At 37.0% G+C, this 23,007-nt stretch overlaps 1 protein-coding gene across 1 annotated transcript; it reads left to right on the top strand.

Annotated features, from left to right (window-relative positions):
• Positions 1 to 293: 293 nt before the first annotated feature.
• Positions 294 to 21,368, top strand: cspg4ba (chondroitin sulfate proteoglycan 4ba). The gene is made up of 10 exons (XM_048188205.1): positions 294 to 755; positions 2,896 to 3,059; positions 4,905 to 8,477; positions 10,792 to 11,265; positions 11,431 to 11,607; positions 13,705 to 13,903; positions 14,385 to 14,516; positions 16,972 to 17,144; positions 17,507 to 17,690; positions 18,994 to 21,368. The coding sequence occupies exons 1-10, from the start codon at positions 698 to 700 to the stop codon at positions 21,027 to 21,029; spliced, it is 7,170 nt and encodes a 2,389-aa protein (XP_048044162.1). The 5' UTR covers positions 294 to 697; the 3' UTR covers positions 21,030 to 21,368.
• Positions 21,369 to 23,007: the final 1,639 nt, after the last annotated feature.

Genomic DNA, 23,007 nt, shown 5'->3' on the forward strand with positions numbered 1-23,007 from the left:
CCTGGTGTGCTAAAAAATGTAAATATGAATGGCAATATACTTCAGAGATATTTTACTCATAAGAATTTCTAGGGGTGCCAATAATTGTGGCCAACATGTGTTGGAGAAAAACATTTATTTCATAATGTGAGTTTCCCCCCACTTTCAACTGTTTTCCTTAAATGAAAGGTTAGAATTTTGTGAATTTTTTGAATGAAAGATCAAAAGGATAAACAATGCAGATTTATTTTCACAGATTTATTTATTTGCTCATATTTACTAAGGGTGCCAATAATTGTGGAGGGCACTGTATATTTATATATATATAAAGTATTTAAAATATATAAATAAGTGTGTGTTGTAATATTATTTTCACTGTTCAAGAAACACTCATGTATCCCCCTATGTATTAAATGCATATGGTTATATTCTGAAGTTAATAACTGTTCCTAGTAGGTACAACATGCGGTCTTTATACGATAACTTGTCGGTGTTGTTGTGGGGGTGAGGGGCAAATATCTGAAGCTAGAGAAAGCTCGAGGACTCGGAGGCGGAGTTTCTCTTCCACTGCTCCCCGCTTGCTGCTCGACCGGACAAGTTTGTGAAAAGATTTTAAAGTGAGGAGTAACCGAGCAGCCATGAATCTGTTAATACGATGACTTTAAAACACACTCTTTCTCCATTTCACGCGGAATGAACACTCTGCACTGATGTTAAAATGAGAGCGATCCTTTTAAACGGACTACTCTTGCTCTTTGTCGGACTCGCACAAGGGGGTAAGTTGTTTAAATTGCTCAAGTATGGCTAATGTAAAGCAAGTAAGAAGGACATTTCAGCTCTTACCTTTGTGTAAAACATTTGAGTTGGAGGATTCAGCAAGAGCAGATCCTTGATTTTCCCCAAATATTACGTTTCTTTCTATGCGGTTTCACGTACCAGAGGGCAGTATGGCAATGACTTCAACAACCAGCCTTAGTATTTCTTATGGCTGCTGTCTGTGTAATAGTGAGAATGTCTTTTCATATTCTGTTTGTGGAATAACTGACATTAATACAAACAAATATACTGAAATATGCATGTTTGCAGTTGACTCTTCTATATCCAAAAAAACTCATGTTCTTAGTCAGTATTGAATGTGCCACATACCATGAGCCTAAAATTATGTACAGAATGTAACAGTCATGATTGCACAGACTTGTGGCTCTCATAGATTTCATATTCACAGTTTGTCAAATGTCAGCACTAGATACTGAGAACAGCTTTTTTTGTTATTAATAATGAAATACATGCTTCAATGCTGATGAATTACTGCATTATGAAAGCAATGCATATTATTAGCCTGGATGCTTATTCAAGTGGTCTCTGTTAAAAAAATAAATAAATAAATAAAAAACTCAGAGAACTATCCAGCATTATTTAAAGAGCCAAATGTCCTATCAGCAGATTCCTGTGGTGAACATTTGAATATTAGTGTCATTTGTGTTAAATTGTTGCATCAGTTGCAGTTGTTGAGCTTCACAACAGCAGCTCCAATGAATTATCAAGATGTCTGATGTCTTCTGTGGTATTTTTTTTGGAGAGCAGTGTCCAGACTTATAAAATCTCTAAGATGTCAGATGCAAGTCCTCTATGTGCAATAAAAAGAGACTAAAGATAGTGGCATCCTAGTTTTCTCCTCTCTTACTGTCAGTTCAGTTTTTTTAGTATAACTCAAACCACAAAGTTTGACCTTGATTTATAATGTTTATCAATATTGTAGATAGACTTTTGATCAAATGTTTTGTCTTAATATTGCTTCTTTGCATTTTTAGACCAATGTGGAGCAGTTTGACATATAATTACTCATCATTGCACTGTAAATGTTATTGTAATCTTATATTCCATAATATAATTTTTCTTTTCACAATTTTAATTAGCTACTTGTGCCAGCCAATCAAATTGCTTCACTGAAATTCGCATGGTGTTTTGAGCATTGTAAACAAGGGACTTAAAAACTAATAAATATTCATTCAAACAGAATTTTTATTTACGCAACTTGTAGCATCACAAATGACTAATGACACCACAATAAACTTGCATAGTTTGACAGAATTACACTAAACACCAGTGTGACATTTCAGTCCATTTCAGTAGAAGTGTTCTGTGCCCATACAAATTGAGGGGTGTAAATACTATAGTAAAAGAGGTAGATGAAAGTGTAGAACACATTAGTGTAGATTAAAGGGTGTTGTGGAGTGACTGCGTTAGAAAACAGCTGCGTCCAGGCCTCCATCAATGGACAGCAGGGCTAAGACAATGTGGCTATGTCAGAGTCTTTTATGTTGAGAATAGGGTGCTGTCAGGGCAGAGCATGCCAGCACATGCACATGGGTATCACAGTGCTTCCCTGGCGCCATCCGGCTGTCCTATAAAGACAATGTTGCTGGGTTCTTTTTATTCCTTCAGTCACTTTTATTTAATGTCTATGTGAAAATCAAAATGTAAAGGGATAGTTCAACCAAAAATGAAAAATCTTTCATTTACTTACCCTCATGACGTTCCAAACCAGTATGATTTTGAAGAATACAAAAGAAGAAATTTTTTTAAGATTGTTGCAATCATACAGATTGATTCCCCTTCATTTTATTTTGGTTTTCCACTGAAAAGAAATAAAGGTTTGGAATGACATGAGTGTAAGGAAATAAAAAAAAAGTACATTTTTGGGTGAACAATCCATTTAATTGTACATAAATCTTCCAATAAATTGAAGTTGTTTAAAAGTGTAACTGAAAGTGATGTAATTAAGTTTAATTTACAATAGGCAAAGAAATGAAAGTGAGTTTAAGCTTCATTCTGCTTCATTTGTATGAACTCATGAAGCATTAAGGGCAAAAAAAAAAAAAAAAAAAATCATAAGTGATGTTCTCTTATCTGCAGCTTCATTCTATGGTGATGGATTTGTGCAGTTAAAAGGGACAGAGACGTCTAGCCGTAACACACTGCACGTTCGTTTCCGCACCTCCAGTCTGAGTGGCCTGCTTTTCCTGGCTGCAGGGCAGAATGATTTCCTGTTGCTGGAAATGAATGCTGGCAGACTGCAGGTGAGTCACGTGTTGCTATTTCACCCCCAGCAATGTTTAGATCTACCACAACAAAACTACTTGTGGGAACATGTCAATTCTGTCTGGGTTTGAAAATAATCTAATTAGAACTATTGTAAGGATTATGTTAAATAGACAATAACTCAACACCGTTCTCTTCATATAAAATGCAGTGGTGAATTTTATTCATGCCTAGTTATGATACTGCATTGCTTCACCACAGACTCTTCCACTTTGGCTACTTCCTTTAAGGTATCCAATACAAATTTGATGGTTGCACTGACTTAAGGGCTGAAGAATGTGAGCTTAGTTGACATTGTGAGAGAAGTAGGTACATGACTGGAGGATCTGCTAGAGTTGGATCATATTGAATAAACTCCCACAGTCCGGTTCAAAAACTTTGCCTGAATTTCTGAAATGGATTTTGGTTTTGACATTTCTCTCAGTGGCACTCACGTAAGATTCCTTTTATACAGGATATCTTAGGGCTACAACAGAACAGATTGTGATGATCCGATTTGAAGTGGGATTTTCCTGTAATTGAAAGTATCTTTGAACTCTCACATTTATCTCAGGTCATTAAATTGTGCTTTTGCTATCCTTTGGCTGTGACCCTTTCCGAGCACATCACAAGTTATAATTGCTTTTAGTTGAGGAAAAGCTAAATATTCAGCATGTCTTAACAGGATTGTCTTAGCTGTCTCATGTAAGGAGAGTGATATTTCATGAATTTACTGTAGACAAATGCTAATGAGTAAAAATGGTCTGTTTTCAGCATGGAAGATCATTTCATTAAAATTAAGTGCTAGTTTTCATACACATTTTCTTTGCAATCCAGATAATTAACTTCGCAATCTTTGCAATCCAGTATATATATATATATATATATATATATATATATATTATAATTATATATATTTTTATTTATACCGTGTAAAAAATATTATAGATATTATAACGACAACATATATTTTCATAAATTAAATAATTGGCTTTTATATTGTAACTGTACTGAAGCCAAAGCAAATTATTAATATATTATCTCAAAAACATTTACTTTAAATACTTTGACTGTTTACTTTAATATTTTATGTATTAACGTAGCATGAAAATGAAACTTTTTCAATTCAGATTTATTTGTAAAGTACTTTTCACAATAAATATTAAATCAGCATGCTTTTAAATTAAAAGATTTATTAAAAAAAAAATTTAACTCTGGGGAAAAAATCTTTAAAAATTTCCACAGACCACCTAGCATCACCTTGTGGTTTTCTGAAAATCCTTGGTTATGGGTTATGGATAGTGTATTTTATAAAAAATAAAGGTAACACTTTAGTATGGGGAACACTTCTCAGTGTTAAATAGTTGCTTATTAGCTTGCATATTGACTGTTTATTAGTACTTATAAAGCACATATTAATGCCTTATTATGCATGACCATATTCTATAACCCTAAATCCTACCCTCAACCTAACCTTAAATGCTACAACAACTACCTTACTAACTATTAATAAGCAGTATATTAAGGCCCGGTTTCACAGACAGGGCTTACACTAAGCCAGGATTAGGTCTTGCTTTAATTAGGCTACTTAAGTGGCTTTTATGCACTGACGTATTTTAGGATATGTCAGGGCAAGCTACTTTCTGTTAAAACAGCCCAAACATGTATCTTAGTCTAGGACTAGCTTAAGCCTTGTCTGTGAAACCGGGTGTAAGAGTTTATCGAGGCAAAAGTCGTAGTTAACAGTGAATATGTGTTCCCCATACAAGTGTTACCAAAATAAAAATTCTTGTGTTTTTATGTATTAAGACTATGTATTAAGGCTTTTTTTCTGTCATTCACAGGTAAGGTTGGATCTGGGCTCTGGAGAGCAGATCCTTCTCTCAGACAGTGGAACCCAGCTAAATGATCTGGCCTGGCACACTGCAGAGCTTCTCCATGAAATCTATAATGTCACACTGACTGTGGACAACCACTCCAAGACCAGCCTGCGAATGCCAGGCCCAGAGCGAGAGCTGCACATCAACAACGGCCTATATGTGGGTGGTACGGGAGGTTTGGATCAAGCTTATCTGTCCAGCGATCTCAATGGGTTCCGTGGTTGCCTCGATGAAGTAATATTTAATCAGCACAATCTACTTTCATCGCTGAGGTCCTACTCTGGATTCAAGAATGTTTATGAAGTTTCCCTAGGATGCAGCCCACAGTTTTTTGCCAATGAGGATGACCCGATCAGTTTTTTCAGCTCACAGGCTTACATATCCCTACCTCCTTGGACGGCACAACATGAGTGGGCTTTTGAATGCTCAATCCACACATCAGCTGAAGAAGGGATCATCATGTACAGCTCAGCTCGACAGGGAGATTTTGTCGCCCTGGAGATCCAGAAAGGTCTCCTTCTTGCTGTGGTTGGTAAAGATGGAAGTAAAACAGAACTACGTTCCCTCACCTTCATCAACGACAACAAATGGCATGACGTTAAGCTCTTTTTCACGCCAAAAAGCCTCCAACTCACAGTAGATGGAGAGACTGGAAAGTCCATCATAAGCTCAAGGTCAAAAGCCTTTCATCTGAAAGGTTTCCTTTTCCTTGGGGGAATCGATGACGGCACACGCTCTGAGGTCAGAAAGGTGGGTCTTTCCTCGGTAGCAGGGAAGCGTGTTAAAGGTGGCTCCTTCAAAGGATGCTTTAGAGACATTAAAATAAATGATGTCAAAATGGGTCTCCCCAATGCTGTGGTAACCAAAGACATCTCTGTTGGCTGTGATCCTGAAAAGGAGCTGGATATAAGCACCACAGTAAGCCCAACAACCCTTCCCATGACCCTCGTTGACTCTGTCACTCAGCTGCCACCCACCGATGTGTCCACCCTAGCCAAAGGTCTTGTCAAGAAGTACGGACACAATTTTCTACAGCTTAAGAACCTTGTTGTCCCGGAAGGGGGTCGGGGAGCCTTGGATTCTAAGCATATTAAAGTAAACCTTGATTTCAAGAAACTTGGCATCCGTCAGTCTCAGATCATCTTTAGGATTGAAGAGCAGCCGGTGCATGGTCAACTTAGGCTTGATGTAGACCAAGAGCAGGCTGAGCATACATTCAGCATGTTGGATTTGTGGCACGGCAGGGTGATGTACATCCATGGGGGATCTGAAGACCCACAGGACTACTTCATGTTCTCTGTATTCTCCAGTAGCAGAAAGGAGGTGCCAAGCTATCTGAAGGGACACAAGTTGTACCGATATAATGTCACTGTTACACCAACCAATGATGCTCCTGAGTTGAGTCTACCTGAGGGGAATCTGTTTATTCTTCTGGAGAACTCCAAGAAGAGACTGACCACTGATGTTCTGAAGGCCATAGACATTGACAGCAATTACACAGACCTTTTTTATTCAGTGTTAGGGAACCTTAATGCCGATGCAGGATATTTGGAGAACGAAAACAATGCTGGTACACCAGTAACTTCTTTCTCCCATTCAGCTCTTGTAGATGGTAAGATAAATTATGTCCACACGGGTGTGAGGAACTCAAGGATTGTGTTAAGAGTCAGTGATGGAGAGAAGGTGAGTAACACAGTGGTGCTTAGAATAATGGCTGTGGGACTTGAGTATAAAATCTCCAATAACACGGGTCTGGAAGTGACTCAAGGAGAGATGTTTCTGTTAAGCACCAACCAGCTGGCTGTCTGGACAAATGCAGTCAAGCAGGTGGTTGACATTCGTTATGATGTAATTGAGCCACCAAGATTTGGTGAGCTCCAAAGGATGCACTCAAGTGGAGAGTGGAAGATCACCAGCTCGTTTTCCCAAAGAGTTCTTGAAAAGGAGCGTTTGAGGTACCTCAGCACTTACCAGTCCATTCAAACGAGTAATAGTACTGACCACTTCAAGTGTAAAGTAACTGTGGCCTCCAGAGCTACTGAAGAACTAGTGTTTCCCATAAAGGTAAAGTGGATAGACTACACAATCGAGAACAATGAACCCCTAGAGCTGGACAAAATTACGAAAGCTGTAATTGACCCTGAGCATCTGTATGCAACAGCACACGGTGTGAGCTTGTCTGAGGATGAGCTTTATTTTAGATTGTTCACTTTACCAAAAAGAGGAATAATTGAAGTGAATAATGCCAAGTTGGATGTGAATTCCACATTTTGTCAAAGGGATATCACAAATCTGAAAGTCAAATACCAACTTGTGGAAAGATCGTATGAGGACACCAGTGATGAATTTGTTTTCCACGTATTCTCAAAGCATGCACATTCTGGTAGTCACATTTTTAGAATTAATATCAAAGCAGATGTCAACAGCATCTTCATGACAAACAATGGGCTGTCACTTCTTGAAGGTGAAAGCAAACTCATCACAAAGGATGAATTGTTTGCTGAAACTCTAAGCACTAAGAAAATGTACTATACGATCACAAAGATGCCGCACCATGGGAAGCTAATGCGAATCAACTTGTCCAACTCTACCAAAGACTTTGACAATATTATGTCCTTTACCAATCAGGATGTTCTAGAGGAGCATATTATGTATGTTCATGATGACAGTGAAACAACTCTTGATAGTTTTACCTTCATAGCCTCCACAGGTTCAGAAACAAAGCTTTCTATAAGAGATAATTACATTGGTTCCAAGGAAGGCATTTTTAACATCTCAATACAGCTGGTTAATGATGAGAAACCCATCCGCATTGTAGACAAAGTTTTTCATGTTGTCAGAAATGGACAGAGATTACTTACACTCGATGACCTTTGCTACCATGACGCAGATTCAGACTTTAGTGATGGGCAGCTTGTTTACACCCGGCGTGGAATCCCGATGGGGGATTTGGTTCTTGTAAATGACACGTCACATAAGCTGTACCAGTTTCGCCAAGAAGACTTGGAACAGAAACGAGTGCTGTTTATTCACCATGGAATGAACTCTGGTCGTTTTGTCCTCTTTGTGTCAGATGGCAAGCACTATGTGTCCTCTCTGTTGGATATTAGCGCACAGGATGCTTATTTAAAAATTGGCAACAACACAGGCCTGTTGGTTCAGAAAGGGCAAGCCAAGACGCTTAGTAATGCTAACTTTAGTGTGGATACAAATCTTGACATCCGAAATGACGATGAAATAATATTCAAAGTCCAAGAGGCTCCAAAACATGCCAGTCTGTATTTAAAAGACAGCAAAACAGAGTCATTCACCCAGAATGACCTGAGAAATGGTTACTTGTCTTATCATCATGACAACAGTAAGAATCTTGCTGATGTTTTTACACTCGTGGTGGAAGCAAAAGACCTTCGACTTGATGTTAAAATTCATGTGAAGGTGTACCTGGAAAGCCATCAAAGGCCACCCATCATCCTTCATAACAAATCCTTGCTGGTGGAGGAGGGGAAACCAGTCAAGATCGAGAGCAGTAAACTCAAGGTAAATATCAACATCAGTTGTAGATTTTATTGGGCAATTTTTAGCAATATATTGCTGCTTCAAGGGAATTCTGTTGTAGGTTAATATCTTTTACCAATCACAGGTTTTTGTTTAGTTGTTTGAAGGCTCTTATGTTCATTCACTAGAATGAATAAGACTTTCCATTGCTACATATGGACCATTTAGGATGAATGATTGACTTTAATAAATCTGACTTTCTGATTTTATGAGAGAGGCTAAATTTCGGAGTAGCATACTAGAATACTATGCTAATATGCTGTTTTATGAGTACTTGTTGGAAAAGGGCCATTTTATGAGTACTTGTTGGAAAAAGTAGCTTGTTACTGGAAAGAGCTAAAAATGTGCTGAAAATAAAAATGTAGTTAAAGGAATAATTCACTTTAAAATGAAAATTACCCTAAGATTTACTCACCCTCAAGCCATCCTAGTTGTATTTGACTTTATTCTTTCTGATGAACACAATCTGAGTTATATTAATGAATATCCTGACACGTCCAAGCTTAATAATGGCAGTGAACGGGACCAACGAGTATGAAGCTCAAGAAAGTGCATCCATCCATCAAAAATGTACTCCACGCAGCTTCGGAGGGTAAATAGAGGCATTCTGAAGCGAATTCCGAATGCCTTTATTTACCCTCCGGAGCCGTGTGGAGTACATTTTTGATGGATGGATGCACTTTCTTGAGCTTCATACTCATTGTCAAAAGCGATACGTTTGTGTAAGAAAAATATCCATATTTAAAGGTGCCCTAGAACTTTTTTTTAAAAGATGTAATATAAGTCTAAGGTGTCCCCTGAATGTGTCTGTGAAGTTTCAGCTCAAAATACCCCATAGATTTTTTTTAATTCATTTTTTTAACTGCCTATTTTGGGGCATAATTAGAAATGAGCCGATTCAGGGTGTGTGGCCCTTTAATTCTCGTGCTCCATGCCCACGGAGCTCGCGCTTACCTTAAACAACATAAAAAAAGTTCAAACAGCTAATATAACCCTCAAAATGGATCTTTACAAAGTGTTCGTCATGCAGCATGTCTAATCGCGTAAGTACAGTGTTTATTTTGATGTTTACATTGATTCTGAATGAGTTTGAGGCTATGCTCCGTGGCTAACGGCTAATGCTACACTGTTGGAGAGATTTATAAAGAATGAAGTTGTGTTTATGCATTATACAGACTGCAAGTGTTTAATAATGAAAATAACGACAGTCTTGTCTCCTTGTGAATACAGTAAGAAACGATGGTAACTTTAACCACATTTAACAGTACATTAGCAACATGCTAACGAAACATTCAATACAAGACAATTTACAAATATCAATAAAAATATCATGTTATCATGAATCATGTCAGTTATTATTGACCCATCTGCTATTTTTTGCTATTGTCCTTGCTTGCTTACCTAGTCTGATGATTCAGCTGTGCACATCCAGACGTCCTGCCCTTGTCTAATGCCTTTCATCCAGACATTAATACTGGCTGCCCCTGTGTAATGCCTCGATCATGGGCTCATTGGGCTGACATATGCAAATATTGGGGGCGTACACCGCGACTGTTACGTAACAGTCGGTGTTATGTTGAGATTTGCCTGTTCTTCGGAGGTCTTTTAAACAAATGAGATTTATATAAGAAGGAGGAAACAATGGAGTTTGAGACTCACTGTATGTCATTTCCATGTACTGAACTCTTGTTATTTAACTATGCCGAGGTAAATTAAATTTTTGAATCTAGGGCATCTTTAACAAGTTATAAAGTAAAATATCTAGCTTCCGCCAGGCTGCCTTCCTTATTTAACTTACAAAGAAAGTGTAACGACTCTCGCAGTTCAAAACGCTTACGCTACGTCCTACGCCTTCATTATTCAACTTACGAAAAAAGCGTAACTGAAGCAACATCAGTTACACTTTTTTCGTAAGTTGAATACAGAAGGCTGTCTGGCGGAAGCTAGATATTATACTTTATAACTTGTTAAATATGTATATTTTTCTTACATAAACGCATGGCTTCACTTCAGAAGGCCTTTATCAACCCCCTGAAGCCTTGTGGAGTACATACTCCTTGGTCCCGTTCAACGCCATTATATTGCTTGGACACGTCACAATATTTATTAATATAACTCCGATTGTGTTCATCAGAAAGAAGAAAGTCAAATACATCTAGGAAAGCTTGAGGTAATTTTCATTTTTAAGTGAACTAATCCTTTAAGTTAGTAGTGTTGCTACTTGTAGTTAGTTGCTGCCCAACACTGGATGTTAGATACAGAAATAAAATATTATGTCTTTCCTGTTTTTCTTCAGGTGACTCATGAGGCTAGTTCACCCTCAGAAATAACTTTCACCATCAAAGTTGCTCCATCTCATGGCTATTTACGGCATTTTATTGAGAGTAAAGATCAGTACCAAGGAACACTAGAGGACCCATTAGTGACCTTTTCCCAGCGAGATGTTAATGATGGCAACATTCAGTATGTACAGGTGGCACCTGGCCAAGAGAGTGATTCATTCACCCTGGAGGCCAGCAACGGGGTCGCAGAGATCAGTGACATCATCATGTCTGTGGATATCATCTCACGCCTTATACCCATTGAGGTATCCAATATCACCCTGAAGGAAGGGGCATCTAAAGCTCTCACAGAGGACATCATCAGAGTTACAAACCCACATTTCTCAGGCCTCAATTTTGTGTACTACGTCTCAGAGGGTCCCCTCCATGGCCGCATTGAGAATTCACGTTTTCCTGGGATTTCCACAACTTACTTTACAAGGAAGCAGGTACATTTTTCCAATTCTGAACATATTATATTGAAAGAATAGATTATGAAAAGACAATTACTTTATTATATTTATTTATGTTAGAGTTTTATTTTTAAAAAAATGTTAATCTTTAGTCACTTTTTCTCTTTGTAAAATGTAGATATTGTTGTTTTTACATGGCAGGTGGAGCAGGAGTTTATTTATTATATCCACGACAACACCGAAACCTCGGAGGACCAATTTACTGTCACAGCAAATGACACAGACCTGCGAAAACACAGTGCACCATGGACTGTGCATGTCCAGATCACAGCCGTCAATGACGAGCCTCCGGCCATTACAGCCAACAGGGTTCTCAGGGTGAGATTACTATATATAAACCTCTTTTTATGACAGAGGTTAGCTGAGGTTCAAGTCCTGAGAATGTTTTATGGAGTATGAGAACTCTGCGGAGATCTGGATAAAAGATGTTGAAATTTGTGTACTGTTTTAATATTTTATTTTGTGTGTTCTGGCATTCCCTTTGTTCTCCATCAGTCAAAGAAGAATAGAGACGAGTACACAGTTGTTTCTGAGACCCATAAGACCAAGCTACTCATTGTACACATGAAAATTATTGCCTTTAACTTCAAGAGAAGTCTAAGTCACAGATCACAGACCAGTGACAGTAAAATGGGCTGCTCCACATGCTTCAGATTCCTCAAGACATTTCAGCTTCATGCTTTCGAACTTTAGAGATTTGTCAGCTGAAAAACCCTCAGTACTTTCAGTAGGTTTTCCTCTAGCTTTAATTATTCAAATGACACGATTTTAAATGGTTTTGCTTGTTGATTTCAAACACAACTATTTAAATATTTATAATGCCCACAAGGTGGCTCACTACTGCTACTTTTAAAATGCATTTTTGCTCATTTTTATTACAAATGTTGACAGTCTGGTTTAGTTAAGTGTTTTGTAGGGGTTGAACGACTTGATTAAAGTCGAGTCGACGCTGACTAGTCGATGATGGAGTAAGGTGGCCAGATTTCTGAAGTGGAAACCGGGGTAAAATACCACCAAAATCTCATCTGTTATTATCTATTTATAAAAAACGTAAACAATACATTTTTGAACGTTTTTGTTTTTAATTGATGTGGGTTCCTTATATTATTACATTAATAATTAATATGATTTAGTTTGATTATTAGGATTTTTGTTCTGGTTTTAATACAATTCACCAAAAAAAAACTATTACACGATTAATAAAAGCACTGTAAAAGCAGTTTAAAACAATATGCCTGCTATGACAGAAGTATGACTTTACAAAAGGACATTACATTACAAAAATAAAACAACGTAAATATAACATAAGATAAATAAAACAGCATTTAACAAATATTTAACATTATTGAATTTAATATTTTTCACAAGCTGTTTTTACTGTATACAGAAATTACAACTGTTACCTATTAACTATTTTAACTATTATTTAGCATTTTATACTCATTTTAAGTACCAAGTAAGTTGCACGTGTATTATTTATTTTATTTTATATTCATATCTGAGTGTATCTTCACCACATGATATGCGTAACTTTTGTGGATGTTTAAAATTGTGCAAAACAATCTCGCACACTGTTGAGGCCCTGTTATAAAACATACAAACAGTATTACTTTAATTTAACATGAACAGTTAGTATGTTACTACCTTGAAACCGACGACAGTGTTTATTTTGATATTTTATGATAATGGCGCTCTGCGGTACCATTTTTTGTTTGCTTGTTTTCAAGACTGGTGATTCCCCAGAGGTTTGCCATTTTTAATGATCCATTATACATTTTCCTCATTCATGTGACAACAAACTTTCAACTTTGTGCTTCCCACAGCCAGAGCTACATTTCTGTACAGATATGATGTGACATGCGGGCAAAACATAAATCATTTATTTTTTAGTATTCTGTCATTAATATTTTTGTTTGTTTGTTTTTATTAACTGCTGACAGAGTGTCTCTATTGATTACTCCTGATTCTCTTGATTCTTGCTTATACCTCTGTATACAATACAGTCTTGAAGTTGATTAATCAAGATAATCCGGCAGATTTTTAACAGTGTGGAATCCAAAAAATACTCTGGAGTCAGGATGCTTCTTTATCTCTTCTGTGTGTTTTGTATTGTTCTTTGGTATCTGATTAGAAGATCGGCATTCAGAATAGTTGAGTTAAACTTGTTTCCCCTAAACTGTGTTTAGCTGGAGTAAGATTCAATCAGTGTACCATGACTTGATATATCAGTGTACCATGAGGGCACAGGAGAGTGTCTCAGCTGAAACATGTTATTCAGGGATTTCCAAATTTCTATTTAATAAATTTAATTTTCCTTATAATATGCCAGTTGCCATTCAGCCTAAGCTTTTGAATGAACTACAAGCCTTTCAAGCAGTAATCCATGCCTCATTATTTGTTTGATTGTTTACTCAGGTGTGGGTTGACTCTGTCACAGAAATCACCAGTGAGGATCTGAATGCAGAAGATGAGGACACGATCCCAGAGCAGCTGGAGTACCTCATTACCCAACCCAGCAATGGTCACCTGGCTCTGAAGACTGCCCCTAACAGGCCCATCATGAACTTTACTCAAGCTCACATTGACCAGCGACAACTGCTTTTTGTACATAGTGGTGAGATATCATAAACAACCATCTTCATTTATTTCAAAAAAGCATCCTTCACAAGGTCTGTGCCATTGTGTTTCAACCACTAGATGTCAGCGTTGTGCTTAGAATCACAGCACAGCATCGTTCCTCCCGTTCTTGTCCTTTTTAGGCGAAAATTGGTTCGAGTGAAACCATGTTACGGAATAATTACTTTGTCTTGCAGTTTAGACATGGTATACTTCATCCAACAGGATTAGTTATGAAAAATAAATCAAATTAGATTAAGATTAAGATGGAGCCTTTAATGAAGATTGTGTCTGAGTTTATATACTGAATATATGTGTTCATTGTTTTTTGAGACACCATGTTTAGTAAAGTGTATTACATGAGATCACATAAAATGAGTTGTTAAATCATGTGGCATCGAAGGTTTCAAAAGTGTGCAGTTCATTGTGAACTATGTGAATTCCTGGAAATGATGTTGTTTGTTCTTTTTGCTTGTTAGGCCCAATGGCAGGAGGCTTCAACTTTCAAGTGAATGATGGTGTGAACTTTGCTCCCAGACAGATATTCAGTATTACAGCTCGTGCCCTGGTTCTTACTCTAGAGAAAGCTGGACCTCTTAAGGTGTTTCCAGGTAATGCTGATTAACATCAGGTGAACTTAAAGGTGCCCAAGAATGCTTTTTCACAAGATGTAATATAAGTCTAAGGTGTCCCCTGAATGTGTCTGTGAAGTTTCAGCTCAAAATACCCCATAGATTTTTTTAAATTAATTTTTTTAACTGCCTATTTTGGGGCATCATTAACAATGCACTGATTTACACTCGGCGCCGCCCCCTTAAATCGCGTGCTCCCTGCCACATGAGCTGTCGACTATAATACAGTGCATTTACAAAGTTCATATAACCCTCAAATGGATCTTTACAAGATGTTCATCATGCATGCTGTATGCATGCTTCGAATTATGTGAGTAAAGTATTTATTTGGATGTTAAAGTTTTATTCTGAGTGAATTTGAGGCTGTCCTCCGTGGCTAACGGCTAATGCTACACTGTTGGAGAGATTTATAAAGAATGAAGTTGTGTTTGTGCATTATACAGACTGCAAGTGTTTAAAAAATGAAAATAGCGACGGCTCTTGTCTCCGTGAATACAGTAAGAAACGATGGTAACTTTAACCACATTTAACAGTACATTAGCAACATGCTAACAAAACATTTAGAAAGACAATTTACAAATATCAGTAAAAATATTATGCTATCATGGATTATGTCAGTTATTATTGCTCCATCTGCCATTTTTTCGCTGTTGTTCTTGCTTACCTAGTCTGATGATTCGGCTGTGTGCAGCTCCTGATGTTAACTGGCTGCCCTTGTCTAATGCCTTTCATAATGTTGGGAACATGGGCTGGCATTATGCAAATATTGGGGCGTACACCCCGACTGTTACGTAACAGTCGGTGTTATGTTGAGATTCGCCTGTTCTTCGGAGGTCGTTTAAACAAATGAGATTTATATAAGAAGGAGGAAACAATGGAGTTTGAGACTCTTTTCCATGTACTGAACTCTTGTTATTTAACTATGCCAAGGTAAATTCAATTTTTGAATCTTTAAGCAGTGATCTGGTGTATTCTGTCACACACAGATTATCTATAAGGAAATGGTTTTCTGTGATATTAAATATTAGATTAGAAGAAAAAATAATTGGAGAGACCATCTTTTAGATCTCTGTAGTACTCCTTCATATCTTAATTTTGTATGGAAACTCAGCCTGTATAAGTACCTGAACAAATTGGGCTCTCCATCTCTTTTTATGGAGTTAAGAGTAAAATAACGTCATGTTATTCACAGCAGTGAGGTCAGCATCTGGCTGTCTCGCATGCCAAGTCAGAGCACCAGATTGACGCCTCCTTTCCGCTCTGTATAAAGTCAACAACGCTGTCTCCACCCACTCATAGTTCAGTTCAGACTTCTTAGTCTCTGTCTGAGCATCAACACAGTGTTTCATGGTTTCTCAATCCTAGTGTAACCAAACCATGAAATAACAAAATGGCTTTAAATGTCGTGCTAAAAATAACTCAGTAGAGAGCCTTTGAACACTGTGAAAAGTCCCTAAAGTTATTAGAGTATAGTCATTTGCTTAACTTTAGAAACACTCATATGCCACATTTAATACCAGAGTTAGAAAAAAACATCATTGTCTGAGAAAATAACAACTGCTGCAATTTCAACTTCTGCATTTTCTGCTTTCTTTTTATATAAATGGCTGTAGAAACACTTAACTAAACTGTAGCATCTGAAATAGCTTCATCCGTAATGTTTTAGAGAAGTGCGCCTGACTTCTAATGAACTGAATTTATTTGTTCATGAAGTTCAGTAGTATTTTTTTCCCCTGTGTTACTTTCTAATTTATTTTATTGCTTTATTCCTAATCCATTTTTGTAACATTGGATAGAGTTTGGAATACTGTTAAATAAATAAATAATAATTAAGCTTGTAATTTAGCAGTAAGCATGACCAATAGATTCATTATTATGTTAAAATTAGAGCAACCCTTCACAAATGCTTCACAAACACCACATCCTGTTAAGCTATTCTCGTGGCGTTTGTGCTGAGTGAGTGGCCAGGGCTTCTCTCAAATAGTTAGACACAACAGAAAACTATAAATACAGAAAGGATGACATTCCATTAAGGTCATGAAAGAAATCTGTAGATTATTTTAGCAAAATCCTTCATGTAATATATCTCAAAGTTGTTTGAATTCAGTCACTCTAATGTGCTTTAAAATAAAAGTGATCTGAAACAGGATCTCAGAATACTTTCCTTCCCTCAATCTTTGACCGTGTTTACACTTTTGAAGCAAATATAACTTCCAAATTTGTTTGTGGTTGTAATTTCTTGTTCAGATCCACTTCTGTTTAACATTACCAAGAAAAAAACAAAGCAAAAATACAACATTCACATTTCAAAGCGCATGAGCTACTATACACCAGACAATGTGGTTTTGTTTATAGCTTGGACAAGACTAGTGTGTTGTTTTGGAATTTTCCAGGGCTATTCTTATGGTCTTTTTTTTTTTTTTTTTTCGTCTAGGCTCCTTATCCTTGATTTCAAACAACATTCTTCAGGCCATAACAAATGACGATACTGGCATCGCAAATCGGACCATTTATTTTACTGTGATCAATCCTCCTAAATTTGGAAAACTGGTCAGTTTGCTGGCAGACAAGACCACAACAGATATTTCATCCTTCACACAACAAATGGTGAGTGTTTCCAACCTCTTTTCCCACATCAGTGCCATGCATATCAGAGTGCAAGGCAATGAATTATAAATTTACTTTAACCATGAGCATAATCTGCAAGCCTGTCATGTTTGAAAGCTGAATGTAACATGTCCTAGTTAGCTGACCCAAGAGGAATTGGTGCCAATACAAGCTTGTGCTGATACTTCAAATGTAGAATGACACAATGTTGATATGCTGAAAGAGAGTAATAAGAATTATATCAGGAAATAATATTTTACATTTATGTCTAAGGTTTTTTGAGGATTTGGGGGGCTTTTTTCACATTTTATTTTTTCATGTTTTACACTTTTTAGTTACTCGTGTAACTGTAATGTTTACAGGTGGATGCGAGTCAAGTAGCATATCAGCAAAGTCATGGGACCTCTTTGGGATGGGCAACGCTAGATAAGTTCTCATTTACTGTGTCGTCACCTCCTGCTATGCTTGAAACCCAGACGTTTGACATTGACATTTCTTACGAAAATAATGGACCTGAACAAACTTCTGTGCTCCTCAAAAATAAAGGTACAGTGTAAAAATCTGACAAAAACAATTAATATTAAATGGTTTACAGTCAATAAAGTTGAATATTCAGTTATTTACACCACTGTCCAAAGTTTTAGGGTCAGTAAGATTTTTTATGTTGTTGAAATAAGTCTCTTATGCTCCCCAAGTCTGTATTTATATGATCAAAAATACAGTAAAAACATAATATTGTGAAATATTGTTACAATTTAAAATAACTGTTTTCTATTTTAATATGTTTTTGAAAATGTAATTTATTCCGGTGATGGCAAAGCCTAATTTTTAGCAGTCATTACTCCAGTCTTGTGTCACGTTATCCTTTAGAAACCATTCTAATATGCTTATTTGGAACTCAAGAAACATTTCTTCTAATTATTATTATCATTAATATTAAATAAAAAATATATATTAAATATTAATATGAAGAGTTTGGTTCCAAAACGCAATAACATTTTAATTATTTTGAGTAAAAAGGTGTTTTCTTTACCAAGAAAGTGGCAAGATGAAAACGAATATTTTCTGTTTCAAACTTTCACATAGCATCTTTTGGATATAAAAACATAAAAAATTCAAATCTACATTTTGATTTTAAAAAGTTTATTATAAAAACGTATTATTTTTTTTCCAAAAATGCAATAAATCCATGATACTTTTTTTTTTCAAAATGCAATTAATCCATTAATATAAAAGTTATTTTTCAAATTGAAAATACACAACAAAGTAAGTTGATTCACATATATGACAGAGTCTAAACTTTGCCAATATTTATCTTATATTCAGGCATTTTACTAAAAATACATTCAGCTGTCGCTCCCAAAATGGTCATCTTGTTAATGTTATGAATTATTTGTCATTACCAATTAAAGAGTATCTGGCGCCACCGCACGATTAAATAAACACATTTGCCGAGTACATTTGTATTAAAAAAGTTTTTTTTTTTTGAATGTTTACAGTGTATGGAATGGTGCGCTGTGATTGGTTGAGAGCAGATATATCGCATTCTGCAGAAAAAGGAGACTGGCGTTTGTCGCGTTTTGGAAAGAAAGGGAGAATAACACGATGGATCTCGCATTTTTAATACATTTTTAATGCGCAAAATTAATAAATGACTTTGCAATACCGACCAGATACAATACTGATTTTGGCGGAAACTCAATTTTTTGAAAATGGCGTTTTTCGCGTTTTGGAACCAAACTCATCATATTAATATCCTAAAAAATGGTCAGGTATACTGTCATTCTGACTGAAATGTCATGGCTTTGTCAAAGAAAATGTATCATTTTATTTTATTATTTTTTTTCAGGTGTGGAAGTAACTGAAGGCGATAAAGTGCTAATTGACAAATCAATGCTGGATGCATCCAATCTTATGACTAAACAACCTGAATCCAAGCGCAGTTCTTATGAGGTTTGGTACCAGGTCACATCTCTTCCACAGCATGGCGTCATCGTTGTTGGGGAACGAAATCTTACAAAAGAAAAGCCCAATTTTTCTCAGTTTATTCTAAACAAGTATGGAATCACATACCATCACGACAACTCAGAGACCACCCGTGACCATTTTGACTTTGATGTATATCTCAACCTAAAGAGCAAACCACCATCCCGGCCCCTAGATACAGAGGTCGTGTCAGAAACATTCAACATCACTATAATCCCCATAAATGATCAACCACCTGTTCTGAAGACCAAAGCCCCCAGCCTCAAAGTTGTTCAGGGGGACACTGTGGCTATCGGACCCAACAACTTAAGTGTGGTTGACCTGGATAACCCACCCACTGAAATCCAATACACTGTGATTAGCAAACCTAGCAACGGTTTCCTAGCCATTGCAGAGCGCTTGAACGAGTCGGTGGACTCCTTCTCTCAGGCTCAGATCAATAACAGAGAGGTGTTATTTGTCCACGATGGCAGTCCTTCATCTGGAGCGTTCTACTTCAGCGTCACCGACGGTCATCATCGTCCGTTATATAAACTGTTCAATCTGGAAGTGATAGAGATCACTGTTTTGCTTGTTAACAACACAGAGGTGCTGCTGGACCAGGGACACACCTCTGTAACCCTCACACGGTCACACCTCGCCGCAGTGACCAATGGTAAAAACACTACAGTGCACTATAAAATCACAGTACCGCCACAATACGGTAAACTCCTACTGGACAATGAGGAGGTTACTGTTTTCAGTCAAGATGATCTCCAGGCGGAAAAGCTAAGGTATCACATGGTCAACCTTGAGTCGTCCCATGATAACTTTGAGTTTGTGGCCTTTACATCAGAAGCGAACCTAACTAACCAAGTAGTTAATATCACTGTGAAACCTCTCATTAAGTACACAGAAGGAGCAACGTTTCCAAACGGAATTCGAATTAAGCTGAAGCCACATTTGCTAAATGTGTCTGAACTTGCTTTGTTGAGTGGTGATGATCCATTGTTTGAAATTACATCACTACCGGAGAACGGCAGGATTGTCAGGGCAATCAGCGGCAAGGGAAGGAAAGCCGAATCTGTGAGCTTTTTCACTTTTAGTGAACTACAGCAGGAGAAACTGGCCATAGAGTTGAAGGCAAACCTGACGGGTGTTCATGAAGTAAACGACTCTTTCAGATTTGTGCTTAAAGCCAAAAACGTCCAACCTGCCAATGGAATTTTCGTTTTCAGCATCATACCTCATGTTCCCACTTTGGAGATGTCAACAATGATCCCAAAGTCTACGATCAGACCTGTTTTTCATAACCAAACCGCTGCAATGAGTTTGTTTCCATCCTCAACACCTCCATCTGTGCATACGACACAACGGGTGACCAAATCCGGGTCAAGATCCAAAGGTCGCAACCGTTGGGGTATTTCAAACAGCATTGATATGGGTACCACAAACCTGAAACCAACCCATGGGGTGAAGGAGATTTATCCTATAAATAATAACCCAATAAAAGTAGAGTCAGTTTCCCAGACGGGCTCTTCCTCAAACTCAATGATCATCCTTTTGCCCCTTCTTGCTCTTCTACTTCTGGTCATCATTGTGGTCGTTTCAGTGCTGCTCTTAAGAAGGAAACAGAGGAAGAAACCAAAGCCTTTAAAGAGCACATCAGGTCCTCAACCGGACAACCCGTCCCATCAAGACCAGCTACACTGGCCTGCAACTGTCCCGGTCGTAACCGTCACTCCTCTTACTCCAAGAAATGCTGGAAGTTCAGCCGTAACTAGATTGCAAACCAGAAGTGAAAACTCCCATTATGGCCCATCTGTGTCTCTGTGCTCTTTTGAAGACGTGGAGCCTGAAGTTTCACAGCTTTGCAGGACCACCAACCCCACCCTGCGAAACAATCAGTACTGGGTATGACCTCCAGATTCATCATAATCACTGACTAAAATGTGATTGAAACACTACATCATCTAGTTCTGTGGCCCCACAAGTATTAATGAACTGTGTATACTGTATATTTGGTTTTTGCATATACATGTATTTACAGCCTTGATGTTTACAAATATTGTACATGATCAGCATTTACCCAGGACCCCAAATACTAGGGAGGAAAACATCCAGGAAGATATTTTGTTCTACACAGCAAAATCCCCAGAGTTAAATCAACTCTGCTCAGAGTACATATGGTCCCTCTCTAAATAGTGTTAAAGTAACACTGAAGCAGAGTTAAAGTTAATGAGATAATTAAGCAATTAATAAGGCTGTGACTTAAATCAATTGTAGTTGTTGTGTTTTTTCTTATTTCTTCAGTGATTCTGCTTGTTAGCAGCAGGTGTTCATCACTAATGCACAATCATTACTTACTTAATTTAACTCTGCTTCAGTGTTATTTTAACACTATTTAGAAAGGGACCATATGTAATCTGAGCAGAGTTGATTTAACTCTGGGGATTTTGCTGTGTATGTTGTCACATACATCTGAGTGAAACATATGATCAAAAAAGAAAAAGATGGGGCGCGACTTCATCTTATCTATCTGTTGTTGATTAGATGGAAGCAGATCTGAACACAACCTTGTAGTCGGTTGTAAGAAAGGGACGGAGTTTAAGTGGATTTAAGAAGTCTGACATATGTACCAGAGAGAAGTGTTGATTCACAAGAAGATCGAGCATATTGATTAAAAATTACAAGGTCAAAACAAAAATGAAACATGCATGGATGAATCATTAACAATAAAATCGATAACAAGAATTTAGAAAATAGTGTTAATTTCAATTTCATGCTGACTTAAATTGTTTTTAATCCTCATTGGCAATTAAAGTACTTGAGCAAAAGTCATGCACAAAGTCATTTGTGAAGACACAAGTGAATCTGGGTGTTTTAAGAGTAATTTTTGTGTCTACCTCAAATGACAAAAGTAAAAAAACAAACAAAAAAACAATGTATTACACTGAAATCATTTCAATGGGATAACATTATATGTTACTGTGTTTTGTATGCTGAAACTATTTAAATCAGTAAGGATATTTATTTATGATTATTTGAAATATTATAATTACATTTATTCCAGCACTGAGAAAATATAGGTGTGGTGTACACATTTTAACGGCACGACTATGTATATTTTGGGTACGCTTTACTTTATGTGTTATATTTGTGTGTTTCATAATTGAATATTTATGTAAATGTTTTTGTACTCTCAGGAACTTCCTCTTAGAAGTAATACCACATCTTTAAATGATGCAATGTGATGAAACCACTGGATTCTTGCCACTGATTTCTTTGTTTTGTGGTAATAAAACTCAGTTACACTTACATTTGAAGCATCCAATTCAATTAATTTTAGCAGCTGTGGTCATATCACTACATTTATGAATTGTATTTTTTGAATATGCTGTATGTAGCAGATCATTTTTATGCCCACTGCATTGTACAAAAATGTCAATGTGGATTGCAAACTGAAACTGAATCCACTCTATTTACAGATGGTTCAGTCCTTCAGCAAATTTGTCTTTGTCACTGTATATGTTTCCTCATTTGTCTGATACACTGAATAGTTCTGTCAATAAATGGAACATGTTCTGCAATCCAGCCATCTTGACTCCTGTTCAGCTCTTCTTGGGGAAACAAAATAGAATCTAGTAATTCATAAAGCATTCAAATTACATTCATCAGTATAGACCTCATTTCAGGTGCTGTTTTTTTATTTAGATGGATATTGTGGCTTTTTATTGGAGTGTTTTTGCCTTATACACTCTAAGGCTATACTCTCCTTTAAAATGTTAATAGAAGGCAGTGAGGCACACAAAGATTAAAATCAGCGAGGTCCCTCTAGGGATGTAATTGCTATGATACGTCATTCCTCGTATTTAATTACAGTGATTTCAGTTAATAG

The sequence above is a fragment of the Megalobrama amblycephala genome, linkage group LG4 (genome assembly GCF_018812025.1).
Source record: "Megalobrama amblycephala isolate DHTTF-2021 linkage group LG4, ASM1881202v1, whole genome shotgun sequence".
Lineage (NCBI taxonomy): Eukaryota > Metazoa > Chordata > Actinopteri > Cypriniformes > Xenocyprididae > Megalobrama > Megalobrama amblycephala.

What these genes read in the sequence shown, in the direction of transcription:
- cspg4ba (XM_048188205.1), top strand. Translation starts at nt 698, where the DNA reads ATGAGAGCGATCCTTTTAAACGGACTACTCTTGCTCTTTGTCGGACTC. An exon ending in CTTACTTTACAAGGAAGCAG is followed by an intron (nt 11,266 to 11,430) that starts GTACATTTTTCC and finishes TTTACATGGCAG; the next exon opens with GTGGAGCAGGAGTTTATTTA. An exon ending in CATCCTTCACACAACAAATG is followed by an intron (nt 17,145 to 17,506) that starts GTGAGTGTTTCC and finishes TAATGTTTACAG; the next exon opens with GTGGATGCGAGTCAAGTAGC.